The following is an 18658-nucleotide window of genomic DNA, read 5'->3' on the forward strand; positions in this document are numbered from 1 at the left end:
TTACTGTAATCACTGCTGTTAAAGGGGTTCACACCAGTTATTGGAGAGATGGCTCACATACTTATTCACACTTTGGTCATTTAATGTTGAATCACTTCATAAATAAAGGAATACATAAGTACACATTTATTTGTGGGTAAATATTCAATTGGCTTCTCTTGATCCAAGTTGATGACTGATGACAAGCTGATCACAAGTTTGGTCATATCCATGCAGTTGGTCATAATGCAGGGGTTCACAAACTTTGCATCGCCACTGTATATTTAGGGTGTGGTTCTCCACAAGCAGAAAGGATGACATCAAGTGTACTAACTGTCAAACATGAATACTTTTGTTTCACAACATGCAAGTGATCAAGGACACTTTAATAAACGTATTTTATCTCTACATAAAAATTCAAAAGCAGAATAGACCAAAAACCACTCAAACAGAAACGGAACCATGTAATATTCATATTAAAAAACAAACAAAAAGTAAATAAGTCAAGTACAGCCAAACAGTAAAACTGGAAGTAGACATCTTATTTCTCCTGGCCTTCAGTAAAACGTGAAGACACCGGAACAGTACACAGTTTACACCCGATAAATCAGTATGCAAAATCTCTGGTTTAATCTCTTTTCCATCTCCTTTCATTCAGACCTTCATCCCTCCTTATGTTTTGGTATTCACAATGTATGCACACAAACATCACTTAAGTGTCCATATATCCATGCCTGCTGTCCTTCAGCACCAGTCTCTGAGGAAGAGGAGAGGAGAGTTGTCAGGCACAGGTGTGGGAGGCCACAGCAGGACATTTAGTCAGGCAGCAAGGAAGCAAGGGAGTCAAGGAGGAGAAGCCATTGAGCAGGCTGAAGTCATGAGGAGAGGAGAGGCCCCAGCCGCCTGTGGTTGTCGTCATCGTAGTCATCAGCTGTTGTGGTTCTGGCCCAAGGCTTTGGTCGCAGTGAAGTGGCCATTGGTGCCGTTCTCGCCCTTATGCAAGTTTGTGTTCTTGAGGGAGCTTGTCCGTTCCCGCTCCCGGTTGCGTTCTTTGCTCGCATCCGTCTCCTCATCAGAGCTGCTCTCGATGTCGCTGCGCACATCCTTCGCAACCTGATGCGAGAAATTTGCCAAGTTAATACATTGAAGGAAAACACCTGCGAGCCATTGCCCTTTTAAAATGAGTTAAGAACCTGAGGGATGTTTGTTGTTTAAGCCCTATTGACATGTCATTTAAAATGACCTATTTGACCATTCTTCCAGGACAATTTCACACTCTCGCTTAATAAACATGCATAGCAACCAGAATTCCAAGAGGGAACGTAATAACTGAGTAACGCTGTTAATCACACTTCCTGGCAGAAAGGGCTGAATAACAAACCACACCACACCCAAATTGCCACAAGGGGGAGTAAGAGTTAGTCCAATCTTTCATTCAATTATGTAACAATGGTCAGTGGGTCCCATGACTTAACTAGAGATTGGCTTTAGCGATTATAAATATGCATTATTATTATCTATGAAATGGAAGCAAACTTCTAAAATGGCCTACACAAGTCTTAGTTTACAGAGGAGAGATTCATTTTAAGATTCATTTATGATACATAACTGGTTTTGAAATAGTTTAAACGGCCCAATCCTGTGTCTTTGTATTTTAGACCAACAGGCCTCTTTTTCTTATCCAAAGTGCTGTCAGAATTCAACTGCTTGCGGTTGAGATGAGCAAGAGGTTTGCAGAGAAAAGGGAGAGCGAGGAAGGAAGAGAGACAGTTGCACAGGTCCAGCAAGCAGGCTGAGAACAGACAGGAGCAGAGGACTCTGATGAGAGAGAGGGGGACAGACAGAGACAGGATCTTCTGTCCACCAAGTAGGAAAGGGCTGGCATTAGGCCACTCTGCTGAAATAAGAAAGAGAGAGAGAGAGAGAGAGAGAGAGAGAGAGAGAGTGTGAGAGTGAGAGTGAGAGAGAGAGAGAGAGAGAGAGAGAGAGAAACACACACACACACACAGAAAAGAGGAGAAATTAAGGTAGAGAACAGTAGGACAGGTAGGATTCAAGTGGGCACAGCCTAGAGACAGTTCATATATTGATAGCTGTAACCAGGTTTGTACAAATTCATGCTTTCATGCTATTGAACATGGACTGAACACACTTTTAGTTTCCCATTTCGAGAACCTGTTAAGTTATTCAATGAAATTAATTTAGCCCATTTTACAGGAACCAAAGACTCTTGGCCAAATCCCCAATTCCTGAAGGCAGCACACAGGAATTGAAACTGGTGGCATCTTCAAAACCAAATTCACCCTTCTCCACAAAACAACTGGCGCCTAGTGGTGTACTCTGGCGAGCGGACAGACAGACACACCCACCTTCCCGCGCGTGAGGGCTTTGATGGCAATGCGGGCGATGAGGTACGACCAGAAGATGTGCAGGACCTGCAGGACCAGCAGCAGCCCAATAAAGGCCCACCAGGTTGGGTATGGCCCAACGATCTCCACGCTCTCAAACATGACCGTGTATATGAGCCTAGAGAGGAACACACACACACACACACACACACACACACACACACACACACACACACACACACACACACACACACACACACACACACACACACACACACACACACACACACACACACACACACACACACACACACACACACACACACACACACACACACACACACACACACAATTTAACTCAACTCAAGTGTCACAATATCTCAATCACATGATCATGTTCCACGAGTAACCTTCCCAACCCTGTGATGCACATACGTATGTATTATAAATAGATTCTCTAATACATTACATTTTTTTACTGACTTTATGTACCTTTTTATCTTTCATGTTGTCTTGTGCTAAAACTGATCTAATGCACTTTACATCTAACATCTTTGCACTCCAACATCTTTTATTTCATTTTTGTAATTTGATCTGCTCCTTTGTAAAGCACTACCAATGTGTATGATTAGTGCTACATACATAAACTTGCCTTCATTCTCCCAGGCTAGCCTCAGACATACAACATCTCAGTCACATGACAATGAAACATGAACTATAATGACCCTAAATGAAAGTGGTCCATGAGAGTGTCTCTGATGATTCTGCACAATACAATGAGGACATTATGGGCATCTGGTCCACACTGCTCAGGCTGTTTAGATGATCCTTTGTTTGGTAAAACCAACTAGACAAGCCATGCATCTTTTCTATGTGTGGTGGTGCACATGTGGTGGTGAACCTATGAGATCACTGTAGTCTCTCTGGTTCAACCTAGATAGCACCAGTCTGGCAGGGATTCGGCACAGAACTGTGCCTGATCAGGGACAAAACAGGTTCAGTTGATCTCTAGGAAATAGATAAACTATGAAAGTGACATGCATTCATGTCATACTTCAATCAAGTATAGATTACCCTTTGAAAATGACCTTTCCAAAGAGCCAATGAGTCTGAATACACCCACACACAAAGACATACACGCGCGCGCACACACACACACACACACACACACACACACACACACACACACAAAGACATACACGCGCACGCACACACACACACACTAACACACACACGGTATGGATTTCAGGTGCCAGTAACAGAATCATCTCTTCAGCAGTTCCCCGACATTGAATATAGGCACTCAGGTTACAGCATTAGCTGACAGTCCATCTGACTCACTCATTCATCACCAGGCCTCTGAAAACACACCACACACACACACACACACACACACACACACACACACACACACACACAAAAACACACAGAAAGACACACGGACAAATACAGAAACATACACACATCACCAGCAGAGATACTAACCAGAATGGGAAGATGATGAGTCGCGTGACAAAGAAGCACATCCCAAACACCACAAACAGGAAGTCGCAGACCCGCTGATATTTGGCATAGTTGGCCAGTTTGGCAAGCTGACAGAAAGAGACACACACACACACACACACACAATTGAAATCAGTTTTATTTATATAGTGCTAAAACAATAAAATTATCTTAAAGCGCTTTACAGAGCCCAGGGCCTGAACGTGGAAAATATGACCATCCTTACTACTCTGTAAAAAAAATACAGCTAGTCATGTGTGGTTCACACCCATCTTTCCTCAAAAATACTAAACATTCAAAAAGGTGTAGCTGTTAAAATGCAGATTCATAATGAGAGCAACAAAGAAAGGTGCTGCTTACTGTACTCTTTTGAAAAACTACAGGCCTAATATCAATATATGACTTAATTAACTCTGTTATATATTTCTCCATTTTCCACCAGCTAATCCACAATACCTTTCAGCTGCAGGTTTGGCAATCCAAATTAAAAAAAGGTCGTAACCATTTCACCAACTTTCCCAACTACACACTTTTGTCCATAGAATACAAATACGATGAAACTCACACTTGCTGAGCATGTCTGTTTAAGATATAACCAATTGGACGAAAGTACTTAACTATGTCTATTGTATGCCTATTTACGGCCAAACATGAGTAGTTGCTATTTTGAGTAAGCCCCACAATATATAATTTTGTGATTATGTAGTGTAGTGTAGTATATCTGAAACGTATATTGGTGTGTTGTGAGTGTGTGTGTGTGTGTGTGTATGTGTGTATGTGTGTATGTGTGTATGTGTGTATGTGTGTATGTGTGTTCTCACCTCCAGCAGGAAGTCTGAGGAGTCGTGTGCAAGCATGATCAGGCTCCCCGCATTCACCATGTTGGTGATGTAGGAGAAGCTGATGAGGATGATGGTGGCCAGGTGGTGGACAAACATAATGAGGAAGTCCTGCAGATGAGCCAAACACAGACACAGGCTCAGGTAAATTCACTTAGACCTTAGACTAGTCTCTGATGCGCATCCATTTTAAGAAAACTCACTGCCAAAGCACGACTGGCAAGAAGGCCTGCACGGCTGCTTACCTTCCAGTACCAACTCATTTGAGATAATCAGCTCTAGCACCAAAAAACACCAAAAGTGAGTCGGCAGAGCTGCAAACACACATTTGTGCATGACAGACACAAACTTCTTGGCACCAGATACTAACTGGCTAAAGCTAACCCACCTAAGCACCTTCTCCTAAAGCATGACTTTCAGATTAAATTAGCTTGTGCTAACTGGCTAACGCTTACCGACGTAAAGCATGACTTTCAAATTAAATTAGGTGATTCTAATTAGCTACTGCCACCTAGCTAAAGGTAACCCACTAAAGCCTGACCCCATGACTGGCGATGACTCAGGAGAACCATGTAGAAACACCAGTCTGGAGTGTCTTCTAATCTCCACGACTGAGGGAAAACAGGCACATGCCAAAAGCAGCTGCTGCCCTTACTCTTACTCTTTTCCTCTTCTCTTTCTCTCCTGTCCTGCCCTGCTTCTCCCCATCTCCCTTTCTCTCACAAAACACAGACTCATCCCCCCACCACCATCTCTTACACAAAAAACAGGCACACGCACACTGTACACACTCTCAGAAGAAATCTCTCTCTCGCTCACACAAACACAGACAGACACACAAACACACACACACAAACACACAAACACACACACAAACACACAGACATTTCAGATGGAACAGACCTTAACCATGATATCAGTAGAAGAAGGAGTCAAACATTTTGGGCAGCGTTAATCCCAACTCTATACAAATGCCAATCCTGGTCAGGAGTATTTATTTTAGGGGAGAAATAGAGTTAGAGTGCCTGCCTTTGGACCAGAGGGGGGAGACCTCTGAAGAAACCTCTACACCAAGATAGAAATAAAAATCTATCTGAAAAATCTATCTTTTTTTCATATAAGCCTTTCAATCCGCTTCCTCTCGCTCTCCAACACACAGACACGCACACACCATTACAGTGAACAGCACCCTCCCCTTTCCCTCCCAAAGAATTTCAATTATTCTATTAGTGCAAATGCCCCTGCATCACATGACAATCAATGCACACACACACACACACACACACACACACACACACACACACACACACACACGGCTTGTGGCTGCTGTCAAATGAGCTCCTGTTAATTCAGGGGTCTGAGCCGTTCACAGAAGCATGTAAAATACTACTCAAGCCCCCCCCCCCCACACACACAGTCTCACACTTACCTTCCTCTTGATGTCAATGAACTGGGAAAACATTAGGGACCAGTAGAAAGCCAGCTCTATCGTGTAGTACTGAAACATCCAAGGAGTGAGGATCTGCAGCAAAGCAAATAATGATAAATAAGTCAACACTAATAATGATAAATAAGTCAAACATCTACACACATACACACAGTTATGAGGCTGTACATTTTCCAACCAAATTATTCTAAATCCATATCCTTTCACTTCCATTGGATTATTTGTTTATTTGTTACTGCCTCTGGAGTTAAACTATGCTCCTTGCTTTAGCTTTCCTGAATCCATCCTCTCCAGTAAATGTCTACCAACATTTTATACCTTTTTAAACATGCTACTTATGAATGCATGTTATACCCAAAATGAAACCATTTAAAATTAATTTATACTCTATACTGACAGAAGAACCTTGTTTATTATATTTAGAAATAGGTACATATAGACATAATCAGTGCATCATTCAGTGTCACTGCTGGCTGTGTAACTACTTATTAACTGTCAGGTCTGAACAGCTAGTGTCTCAGTGCTACCATATTCTTCCATACAAACCACTCTGGAGTCGCTTTAAGCAGGATTACTTCTAGACCTGCTAGAGCTCCATTCTTAACATATTTAGCCAGCAAGCTCAGCAGGGAAACTCAGTCACTCACTGTAGTGCAGTGTCCTATTTAAATCCACAGTTTCTGACTAACAAGTTTAACAAGGTGAAGCATGGATAATGCAGGGATCAACTTTATACACCACACAAATATATACACTGCAGGTATTAGGCTTGTTCTGGGGCCACAGAGGCTACAGTCTATCACCATTAGTCAGAATAAAATGTATACAAAATGTATGTGTGTGTGTTGAACACTGATGCTTAACTTCAACTATGTTGCACTTTGAGAGTTTTGCCTAAAAGATATAACAATATTTTTGATAGACTGTCAACACGTCAGCCGTTAATTTAGTCGAAGCAGACTTAACGTGAATGCATATGTTACTCTGGGTAATTAAACAGTGCTATTTTAAAAGAATTACTTTCTTGATATGGCAAATTCTCTTCTTCAAAAGATTTTTTTTTATTTACGGAGCATCATGACTACATTGCACCTCTAAACCGCACTGACACTAAACAAGCCCAGAAGTGTTAAACTGTAGGTTACGTCTACTTCCTGTCTGGGATGGCACCTGGGAGGCTGGCATTGCCAGTGTGAGTCATGCCAGCTCAGATTTCACCATGCGACATAAGCACACAGACGCTTCACTGAGAATCAACTATGCCTGCTGCTTTTTGGACTGGACCAACCAGCAAGCCATGGGAAGCTATGATCTGACATTATGGGGTTTCAACACTGGATCAGCACTGCATCAACACTGGATGCTCGTGCAGAATTTGCACCATCCATTGTCACGATGGGATCCATTTTGCCAGAATTTGCATCGAGAGTAACCCCACTGAAACCTGAGCATGAAGTGGCACTAAAGGCTTTTCTCCAGGGGAGGAGACTCTGCGCTTCTTCTCCCTGATGGTTAATTTACCAGCAGAGCTTAGCCTGCTGCTGCAGGGTTACATCAGGCAAGCTCAGCCCCTTGCTATGACACATTACACTATCACCTGATCCAATAGTTTGTCACGTAATTTGACTTTGGTCCGTGTCAATGCCCTCAGCCCCTAACACCAGTGCCAGGGCAGGGTTTCCAGACCATAATCAGTACAATGAATCTTGTTGCATGGCAACACTAAGTAATCTCTTCCCGAAAAAAAATTGTAACACTGTCGGGCATCTTTAATCCAGCTCACCGTAAAAGGGTAGTTGTACCAGCATATCCGAGTGTCCCACATCCAAGGAGTCTATAATAAACACACACACACACACATATACATTAAACAAGGTAAAATGTTATCTCCACCTGGCTTCACACCCTCCCCTTTAACCAGGAAGACATCAGCTCACCTGCCATAGATACTGAATCCCCCAAGAAAATATGAACAGATAGAAGATGAACCTCCACCTACAAACCAAATCAAAAACAAGAGGAGAGGTTAAAGGCCACACTAATCACACTGCTGTGACAAGACTTCACAATCATTTCATGATCAATTCTGAGAGACACACAGACACACACACACACACACACACACACACACACACACACACACACACACACACACAAACACAAACACATCCATCCATGCAAATACACAGATGTAAACACACAGATCTCCTTTCGCAACGGTCCGAGAAGGTCATATGTGCACAATGAACGAGTCCTACCGTGTGTGTGTGTGTGTGTCACTTACATGCTCTCACAGAACTTGGTGTGTATGCTGGGCTTGTCCTGGTTCCTGCGCTGCCGGAACCAGCGCTGGATCTTCCGGACTTCCCAGTCCAGCTGCTTCGACAGTCCATCTAGGTGTCGTGAGTCTGGACTCTACAGGTGGAGACAGGACAGAACAATACTGTTGAAGGATGGCACTGTCAACCTATTTTGTGTCACTGCACAAATAAGCAAATACTCAGTTTTGACAGACTGTAAGGGTGTGTTTAAGGTACAAGTCTCTTCATTCAGATTTTAATCTAATCTACCTCCATAAAGAAGCAAGTAAATGTATGAAACAACAGCAGAATGGTCAAAGGAGAGGCATAGCATGCCCAGCCTATAACCAGTTACAAACTATGCTTGAAACGTTTTGCCTGAAGGTATCGTCATGGGAACAGGAATACTTTACTACACACACCTCCAGTTGCATACATTCAAATTACAGAGGAATTCACTTATTGTCACATTCTGGAAACAAGCCCAAGGGTTTTACTTAACAACCTTCCACGTTTGTGTGTGACATTTGCTTAATGCAGATCTCGGTGTAAATATTTCCTTAAAACACTGTGAGGGACACAAACAGGTTGGACAGCCATGCTACAAGCGGAACTCTGTCCAAAAAGAGGAAGAAAGGCCAAGAGAAGGCAGGCAGAGAGCGAGAGAGAGACTGCTGTATCCATATCGTGTGGGACATTCATAGATCTTGCCAGAAATGATCGATCCATTCCTTAAAACACTGTCGCATATTGCATATTGGCTGCACAATAGATGGTGGCCCAAGAGGAACAAAATGAGAACAAAAAGCAGAACAAGGGTGGTGTACCCACAATGTGACATTCACAGATCTTGCACTGAATCATACATTACTTAAAACTAGGGTTGTCAAAATAATGTGTTCATTTTCATTAACTAATTGTAGCAAAATAACGAAAAAAAAAAATATGAACACAGATTAATCACTCTATGCCCCTTGAGCCCATATGTGCATCTTTCAGCGGCGGCCATATTGGATGGATATAGTAGCCAGTCTGCGTTGCAGTAATAAGTTGTATATCTCCCTATGCATGCTTTTGATGTGGAACTAGTGTCATTGGCTGTCTAGTAGTTTGATGTTAGGTTTACGTCCTCATCTTGGTATTATTTGTATGAAATCACCTTGTTTTCAAGTTTAAGATGGAGAATTCCAGAACTTCAGAAACACTTGCACAAAAACTTCACTTCAACAAATCTCCAAAGGTAATTTGTAAAATATTTCTTACCATAACCGTAAGAATACTATTGGTCAACTATACTTTACTAAAAATACATTGCATTTCACTTAGGTGAAGCAAAATTATAAACAGTGGGTTTTTGGTGAAATAAGTTCACAAGCCAGCAAGATTTGATTTAGCTTTAGCTGCTTTAGTTGTTGGTGTTGTCTGATTAGGTTAGTATAGGTTATCGTTTCCCATTAATGTGTGGTGAACATCACACTTCCAAGGCTTGTTTACTTAGTATTGATATATGAGATTAATTTAGATTAACTAATTTCAAAGCGTGTATTTAGTTAGATAAAACAAATTGTAATCGCTTGGCAGCCCTAATTAAAACACTGTGGATAGAAGCGGGTCGGCTAGTAGTATAGACGAGTTAGCCCAAGAAGATAATCATGAGAAAAGGGTAACTAGTGCAAAGAGGAGAATGGCAGGGCAAGGGCAAGGGTGGTTTACCTTTGTAATGGATGTAAACACCTTCTCAAGGACTGCATTGGGCTGGGCTCTCCGAACCGTCTCTGCCTGGATATGTACTAAGGCCGCACACGGTCCTGCTATGAACCTGACGTACACACAAAGAAACACACATGCACATTAACACATAGACACAGACACACAAGGTGCGGGTGAACAAGAGACGAATTGGGTTTAACCGGACACATATGCACACACCTTACTAAGATAAGCTAAGCTAGGAATAAAGTAAGCAAACACTTCTTCAATTACTGTTTCGGCACATTTCTTTAGTTCTGGCTTAGTTACAGCTCTTTAGCAGTTAGGGCTGGGTGTAAAGTCAACTACTAAACCCCTCCTTCACCCAAACTCTTTGACATCAATCATGCCAGTAAAGTCATGGACAAAGACACAATGTACTTTTTTCTTCTGAATGCAGTGATTGCAACAGAAATGAAACTCATTGCATAAATTTGCGGTGTCCGGTTGTAGTCACTTTTCAATTGGCCATCATGCATCATTAGGCTGCATATCGCTGTGATTTTCATGGGTTTTACAAAAGTCAACTCATGGAAGCCCATAGGGCAAATTTCTTTGATATTCTGAGCAAGCAATAAGTGAGAAGTTAAAGTGCAGTAAGACTGCTGTTCACAATGCAGTCGTGAATTTTGCTAATTCAGGGACTTAAAGCGGTCCGGGTGTCCCCAGTCTGTGTGTGTGAATGTGTATGTGTATTATCACTGCAGCAAGCTCTGTCTCTGACTCTCTTGCTCTCACTCTCACACACACACAAAGAAATTCTCCTCACTTGACACACAATCTTCCGCCGGACAGATTGGAAGAATAAAAACAATTCACAAATGTGTTCCTCACTATTCATGATAACAAACAAATGTTTGTGCATGGGACTGTGTGTGTGTGTGTGTGTGTGTGTGTGTGTGTGTGTGTGTGTGTGTGTGTGTGTGTGTGTGTGTGTGTGTGTGTGTGTGTGTGTGTGTGTGTGTGTGTGTGTAACCCTGGAACTTGCCAAAGTTAAACAGTCACCCAGCCCTGGGCACGTGAGGCAGGGGGTAGAGAGCTGTGGAATTTGGCACAAGCTGGAAGTAGTGTTAAACAATCACAGGGCCCAGTCTCCCTCATTAGAGACAGGAGGTTAAAAAACGCCAACGTGCCTGACCACATGTCTACTCAGCCACTGGACAAGCCCGCTGTCTCTACAAGTTTCACCCACAATGACACCTACAAACCTAAAACATAAGCATAACAATCTATTGGATGATTGTACTGGATGACTATTAAGGCAGAGGGGCCAGTCTCTCTCTCGGCCAGGAGAGCCAGGGAATTCAAAACACCAGTGCACTGGCCGTCTGCCTAATGAGCCATGTATGCCTACTGAGCCTCTGACCAATGTTTCACTCACAATGATGCCAACATAAACAAGAATAACAACAATAGTCTAATGATGTAATCACTGAATAAACAATCAGGGAGCCCAGTATCTCTCTCATTAGAGTCAATTGGTTGAAAACACCAGGGTGCCTGGCAGGGAGCACAATAAGCAAGTGAGATGGCCGTCTGTCCAATGCATTTCACTCATAACGCATTGATATGGCGGGGAATTACGCTTTCAGACAGAAACCAAAGCGACAACAACATTTCTGGTCCTAATCTTTATGTTAACATGAGCCAAATGTTCCCCTTTTATGTCTGTAGCCTAATCTTTTTGGAGTCCTTTGAGACTGGCATGGCCCGTTTTTTAAACACTGTCCTAGTCTTTCAAATGTGAGTAAACAGCTTTGGGTCCACTTTCCACTATGTGTACGGAAGCAAGCTAACTCAAACAGCTAGCTCTGGCTCGACAGCTAACCGGCCTGCATGTCCTGAACTTGTAGATGATGGTAGATCACTGCTCACAGCTGATGCGATTACCTACAGGGGCTGCTTAAGCTAGCTCTATTGGTTAGGGATTCATTCAACCTTCTGGCTATGGAAAGGCTGTGTCTACCTGCTGCATGACGTGTATATGTGTGTCTATGTACAGCCGGAGGGCTGAGGAAATTATCTATGGAACGTTTCGAAGCAATCCAGGTTAATGAGGTCTGCCAGGGGAGTGTGTGTTACTCCTGCAGGTGTGTTGAGCGAATGCGTGTTTACCCCACAGGTGCGCTTGTGTTTCACCTGGAACTGTCGCGGGCAAAGCGGAGGGCAACAGGAGACGAGGCAGGGCTGCTGCCCATGTGTGTGTGATAATTAACTGTGAGCTAACGTGCAAATAGTGGAAGAGAAGCTCAACAGCTAGACAATGGACCACAAAGACTGTATGTGTCTGTGCGTGCGTGCGTGCGTGCGTGCGTGCGTGCGTGCGTGCGTGCGTGCGTGCGTGCGTGTATGTATGTTTGTGTTGGACAGCGAGGAGACTACCTTTACATTTTCAGTGAATCTGGAACAGCTGGGCCCTTCCTCTAATACCTAATGCTCACCTGCTGAACCCCAGCCCACACTCAATCCTTCTCACTCAGAAAGGCTGCACTAAGTGATGCAAGTCGTGTACTGACTGGAGAGTTCAACTTTACAGCTTTACCCTTCCCTTCTTCTTCAGGCCCTACTTCAGTCTTCCTGCTTAAAGCGGGGCAACAATCAGCCCACAGGACACGAAAACACCTGGACTGCACACACTGCAGGGCCCTTTCCTGGGATCCATGACCATCACTAGGAGATTGAGCGAGCATGCACGCACGTATGCCTGCACAATGAGCAGATCTGTGAGGTCAAGAAGACTCACACATGACTGCCTGTCAGAGGGAAACATGGAGAGGATGGGGCACTTTTTTATAGCATATGAGTAATGCCGTAAAACAGGAAATTGTTGCAACTTTCACCACCAAAGGTGTCCATTTCTAGCTGGTCCTCCCTCTCACTAGAACATGCAGAACATCAAAACATCACCTCCATGTGCAAGGGTGGAGATATTGGTTAGAAGTTCTGAAGCCTAATGCCACACAGCTGAGAACCTGATAGCTTCTAGCTGTTAGCCGGTCTTTTATCAATCACAAAAAACAGGTACAGCCAATTATGTGTGTCCATGGGTGCCTGTTTTAAAGCCACATTGTGGCGTTTTGGTCTAAAGCCACTTCCTAAGCTAACTTCCTGGACATCATGCAAACATCTTGTCAACCTTAACAAAAGCCCAGTGAGCACTAATAAAAGGTTACTAACATGCTAACTGGCATCTTAACCTGATATTGTTAGCAATGGCAATTCAATTTTATTTATATAGCGCCAAAACAATACAACTGTCTCAAGGCCCCCCAGGGCCTGAACCCCTGTGGTCTGTAAAGCACCTTGCTGTGAAGGCTTCTCTTACACCGTCCTGGACCACAGACCTACAGGGTATAGTTGCCTGGGAGACTAATGGGAACAGTGTGTTTAGCCTGTCTGTTTTTTTGCATGACCATTTACCATCGAAATGAATTTGAAGACGATACCAAAAGTGGCAAATTGTTGCATTCAGTGATTAAAGGGCATGTCTGACCTCTGCTTCATCCTCGGAGCTGGAGCTGTGCACAGAGATCCAGAGAGTCCGCCTGGGACCCAGAGAGACAGACAGCCATGACTAATAGGTGACTTCTCCTATTCGTTTCAGTGATTTCATCATGTCAGCCAACTGATCAACACACACACAAGTCAAAGGCCTGAACTGCAAAGGTGGGGAGGATGTGTGTGTGTGTGTGTGTGTGTGTGTAGATACTGGCTTAATTAAGGCCAGTCAGACTGGATGGTTGACTGGGCTGAGTGGTATGAACATACTGTACACACACGTACCCACATCTGCACACCCACAAACAATCTCTTCCATGAAAAGTGTCAAGATGTTTTGCTTCACACAGACATAGATACATTATTAAGCTGGAAAACAACAGCTGGTATGGGTTTTTTCTGCAAAAATTAAGCCAACCAGCACTTCTTTCCACCAGATTCTCTCCACATCCAATAATGTATCCCTGCAGATTCTTGTCTCAGAGTAGCCATGCCTAAATAACAGCCATACAACACCAGTGTAACACTATTCTTACAGACTTCCATTTTTTCTTCTTCAATTTTTCATTTATATAACGCCATTGTCTCAAAGCACTTTACAGAGCCCCTGACTCCCCCCTCCAAAACTTCTCCCTGCAGATAAGTGTCCACTTAGCAGTGTTTGAGTCATAGGCATATTGACAGCCAGGCGAACAGGCCCCCCAACCAAGGTAACCACTGCTGTGAGGCGCGTTCTGAATTATTAACTATTCAGATCCCGGGGCCCTGTTGACACACGGCCCGGTGGGCGTGGCCCTGCTCTCCTGATGATGATGCCAATGATGACACGGTAATGCGTGCTAAGTACTGCTTTTCGGTTTCTGCAGGTGGAGGCATGTTGTCCCCCACTCGCTACCCTCACATTGTTGTAGCTGCCAGCCCTGGATCGTTTCTAGACAGTAGTACATGCGTACACGTACACGTACACGCACACACACACACACACACACACACACACACACACAGACACAGACACAGACACACACACGCATTTAGTCACAGAGAGCCAGGTGTCCTTTCTAAAAAATGAATGGGCCCTATCAAATGTGTTCTCTGAATGGGTGACGATAAGAGTGTGTGTGTCTTTGCGTGTGTACACTCCTGAGACATGGTGTGAGATGGCAACATTAGCAGGTGGTTGGGGCTGATGAATATATGAATGAGACTGACAGCAAGACTGTGTGTGTGTGTGTGTGTGTGTGTGTGTGTGTGTGTGTGTGTGTGTGTGTGTGTGTGTGTGTGTGTGTGTGTGTGTGTGTGTGTGTGTGTGTGTGTGTGTGTGTGTGTGTGTGTGTGTGTGTGTGTGTGTTGGTGTTGTATGTTGGTGTTGTGTGTCTGCGTGTGCTCATGTCTATGGACCTGGCTTCACCCTGACCCAGGGCCTAAAGAGGTGACAGGGCTCTATAACAGTTGTGCACACAAAACAGTACACCATCAGCAGACACACACAGACAACAGACACACAGACACACAGACACAGAGACACACACACAGACACAGACACACACAGACACACACAGACACACTGTATAGACTAACAACGACAGAAACGAACATGCCTGAACCTCTCCTGATTAAATCGTCTCCATCTGAAACCAGGCTGAACTCCAGAGGGGGCCTAATCCCTGTGGCATTATGGGGCTTCTAAACACACAAGAATATCCATCGTTCACACAGCCAGTGAAAGCCTGAGAGATGGCAAACTTGGCTCTGCAGTGGTCAATACTGAGACCATAAACCGGGCTTTTATCATCAGATTCTTCCATCTCATTTTGTGTCTTTATGGTGATGCTATGAACAAACCCAATCACCACAGGTGTCCATATGCAGCTGCTATGTTGTTTGGGTTCATGATGCTGGAACAGAGGGCCATCTGGGATGGGTTCAATTACATCATTCCTCACCATACCTGTCCTGCTGTCTGCTAGTTTCACTAGGGCACAGCAGATACTCTATTTGTGAGCATGTGTGTTCGTTTGTACGTGAGGTGGAGAAGCCGGTCTTTCTCCCCCCCTCCCATCCCCTACAGCTCTACATGTGACACAAAAAAGCTCATTAAACAACTGGGGCAAGGACCGGTTGCACCAGTTACAAATTTGGCCAATCTGAATGCAAATAAACCACACACTGACAGGCGTTTTTCTTCACAGGAACAGGTGAGACTGCATGCACTCCGCACCCAAACATGGCACATTTTAAAGTCAAGATGACGCCTGATCTGATCAACAGGTTTCTCAAGTCAGTCGAGGAACCTTCACCAGCCTTGGAAGAATAAATAACCTATCTAGAGTGACAACACTGTGCAACTATGCACAGGAGAAATGAACCATTGTACCCTGTAAAAAGATGCATTACATTCACATTACAATGCCCAACGTGACCTCTTACACTGCGTTTATTTGGGCATAAGGTGAAATGTTGTGGGAGCTATGTGGGAGTGAAACCGTGCTATCTTTGACTGGATTACTGTAAATATCATTCGTACCCCTAAACCAAAACAAAAAGTTGATCTTAACTGACTATACCCTTTTGCATAACTGTGGCTTGGTAGATACGATCTTGATAGCAACGCTAACACACGTCTTTAATCAAATAACGGAGACAGCTTTCAGGACGAAGTTTGTGCCTTCTTTACATGTCCCTTCATCAGTACGTCTGAGTGAACTACATCCACGTAGAGCCCAATACATAGAAGGCTCGGAGTTTGGATAGACACCTAAGAAGTAAGAATTAGTAAGAAGGTATATCGACCAAGAGAGACACCTAGCACATAATTCACAACGGTGGAGTGCTAGATCACAAGACACCAGAGGTCTTTCCCCCCACACATTGGTGTAAGAGTCTTTCATTCAAACGATTTGGAGACTGCATCAGCGTGAACAGGCACTTCTTTAGCAGTAGCAGGCTTGAAATACGGAGAAACACTGTACTGGTTGAGAATTACTGAATAGTTCACTAGCTACAAGTTTAACTTAGTTGTCAGTGACAGTCAGGTGACACAGCCAAGGAGACGTTCTAGGAATGACTGCATAACATGCAATTAGACTAACGTTACCACTTTCCCAAGACAGTTTCCAACAATGAGGGAATAGGGAGGATCCCTGGGCTTCGGCCAAACAAAGATGCTCTTTACTGGACATAAAAACTTTTCATAAACTGTTTGACACCTAGCTAACGTTAACTTTCTTGACAACTCTTCTGTGATGCTGGAACATTCACAGTTAGTTAGGCGTTCTCAAATGCTATAGTACAAACTAGCATCACTAACTTTAACTAATGTTATAATAGAAAATACAAACTGATGTGACTTTTAAACTCATTCAGAGTTCAGCCTTACTTAGACAGTATTTAAATTGCTAGCAATTGATATGATATCCTCTGTAGCATGCCCATGTGTAGTGAAACCTATTTCCTGGTGATGATGGCAAACGTTCCTCAACTAGCTAACGTTAGCTAACCAAGCCTGGGATGACACTCACAGCCACTATATAGATAAAGTTACCTCTCGAAAAGTATTCTGACAGCGAAGATTCCCAAGGCCACAGGCAAAGCAGAGAGTAAATGTCGGGCTTTGGGATACTCCACTCCTGGCGCTGGGTCCGCCATATCCGCCCAAGTCACATTATTCGGAAGCCAAAACCTTTCATTCCAAAACCAGGCGTAAATAGCAGCCATGTTAAGAAAAACTGAACGCTGAGAAGCCAGGGGAGTTAAAGAAAAACGAGGGGAAAAAGGAATCACCGCCCCTTTTCTTGGTCGCAAAGTGATGGGATGAGTAGAGGTGTTTCCATCAAGGTTGCCAGATCAGAGGAGTCAACAACAACTTTAAACACCCATTTACAGAGATCATATACGGTTATAAAGACATTCGAAACTGAAGCAAAACTATTTCTAATGTCTCCCTCTCACAAAATTATTATTGTTATCAAAAGACATTCCAGAGTCTTGGCGCTCCACAATCACCCATTTGATTTGGATTACACACAGAATTATTACAAGACATTTCACTGTTATAATACAGCAGTGTTACCTCCAGTGTATCAATTTAGCCTTCTTGTTGATCATAAACTAGAATTGGATTAAAATGCAGGGAATAACTGACAAATCTACACCAGTAGCCTAAAGAAGCTGTAGGATAAACATTTAGTGAGGCCTAAATATGTATACTGGAGACTTCCTAATGAAGGGATGTGCTGTTTGGTCTTAAAGGCACCCAGTGCAACTTTCGAGGCTTAAAAATAAACATTCAATTTCTAGTCTTTTTTACACGTAGTAAGTTTCAATAACTCCATACCATTAGGCTACATACCGACATTCAAGCAGCAAAGATGAGACGTCGTTGTGTGGTGAGAACTGATAGAAAATCGATAACAACAAGAATCGCAGCCATTTTCTTTATTTTTTGTAACCTACAATAAATAAAGCAGGCTTCCAGTCAATGGAAAAATGGCTTCTCCCCACCGGCGATTGTTGTTGTTTACGATTTTCTATCAGTTCTCACCACACAACGACGTCTCATCTTTGCTCCTTGAATGTCGATATGTAATGGTATGGAGTTATTGAAACTTACTACGTGTAAAAAAGACTAGAAATTGAATGTTTATTTTTCATTGAATGTTTACATAAAGTTGCACTGGGTGCCTTTAATGATGGCCATTTTCTATATGTCACTTAAGTCACAACAGAGATGAACAAAATCATCTTGCCAGTGCACTGTAGTATAAGAGGTAAGGCTGCAGTATTGGCAAGAATAGCGATACAAAACATATCATGATACAGGGATTACATTTCAATATATTGCAATGTCTTGTGACACTATAAGCTAATGTTAGCGGTTCACCCTTAAACTACTTACTGTCTCAGTTTACACTGTTACATTGGAGTCAAATGGCTGAAGATAGATTACAACACTGCTTTCCATTGTCTGCATATTCAGATATTGGAAGGCACAGACAT

At 43.2% G+C, this 18658-nt stretch overlaps 1 protein-coding gene across 3 annotated transcripts; it reads right to left on the reverse strand.

Annotated features, from left to right (window-relative positions):
* Window positions 1–84: 84 nt before the first annotated feature.
* On the reverse strand, window positions 85–17421 carry cers5 (ceramide synthase 5). Of its 3 annotated transcripts, none has more exons than XM_080845592.1 (10): window positions 17205–17421; window positions 10130–10235; window positions 8401–8531; window positions 8054–8111; window positions 7900–7950; window positions 6099–6191; window positions 4652–4780; window positions 3813–3919; window positions 2349–2505; window positions 85–1092 (listed from the first exon to the last, which is right to left on the reverse strand). In XM_080845592.1, exons 1-10 carry the CDS (start codon window positions 17375–17377, stop codon window positions 907–909), a joined length of 1191 nt encoding a protein of 396 aa, XP_080701718.1. In that variant the 5' UTR covers window positions 17378–17421; the 3' UTR covers window positions 85–906. The 3 variants fall into 3 exon arrangements, with proteins under 3 accessions (XP_080701718.1, XP_080701717.1, XP_080701716.1); XM_080845591.1 differs by having other exon boundaries at window positions 957–1873; XM_080845590.1 differs by having other exon boundaries at window positions 957–1876.
* Window positions 17422–18658: the final 1237 nt, after the last annotated feature.

This window comes from Sprattus sprattus (assembly GCF_963457725.1).
Source record: "Sprattus sprattus genome assembly, chromosome: 10".
NCBI classification, from domain to species: domain Eukaryota; kingdom Metazoa; phylum Chordata; class Actinopteri; order Clupeiformes; family Clupeidae; genus Sprattus; species Sprattus sprattus.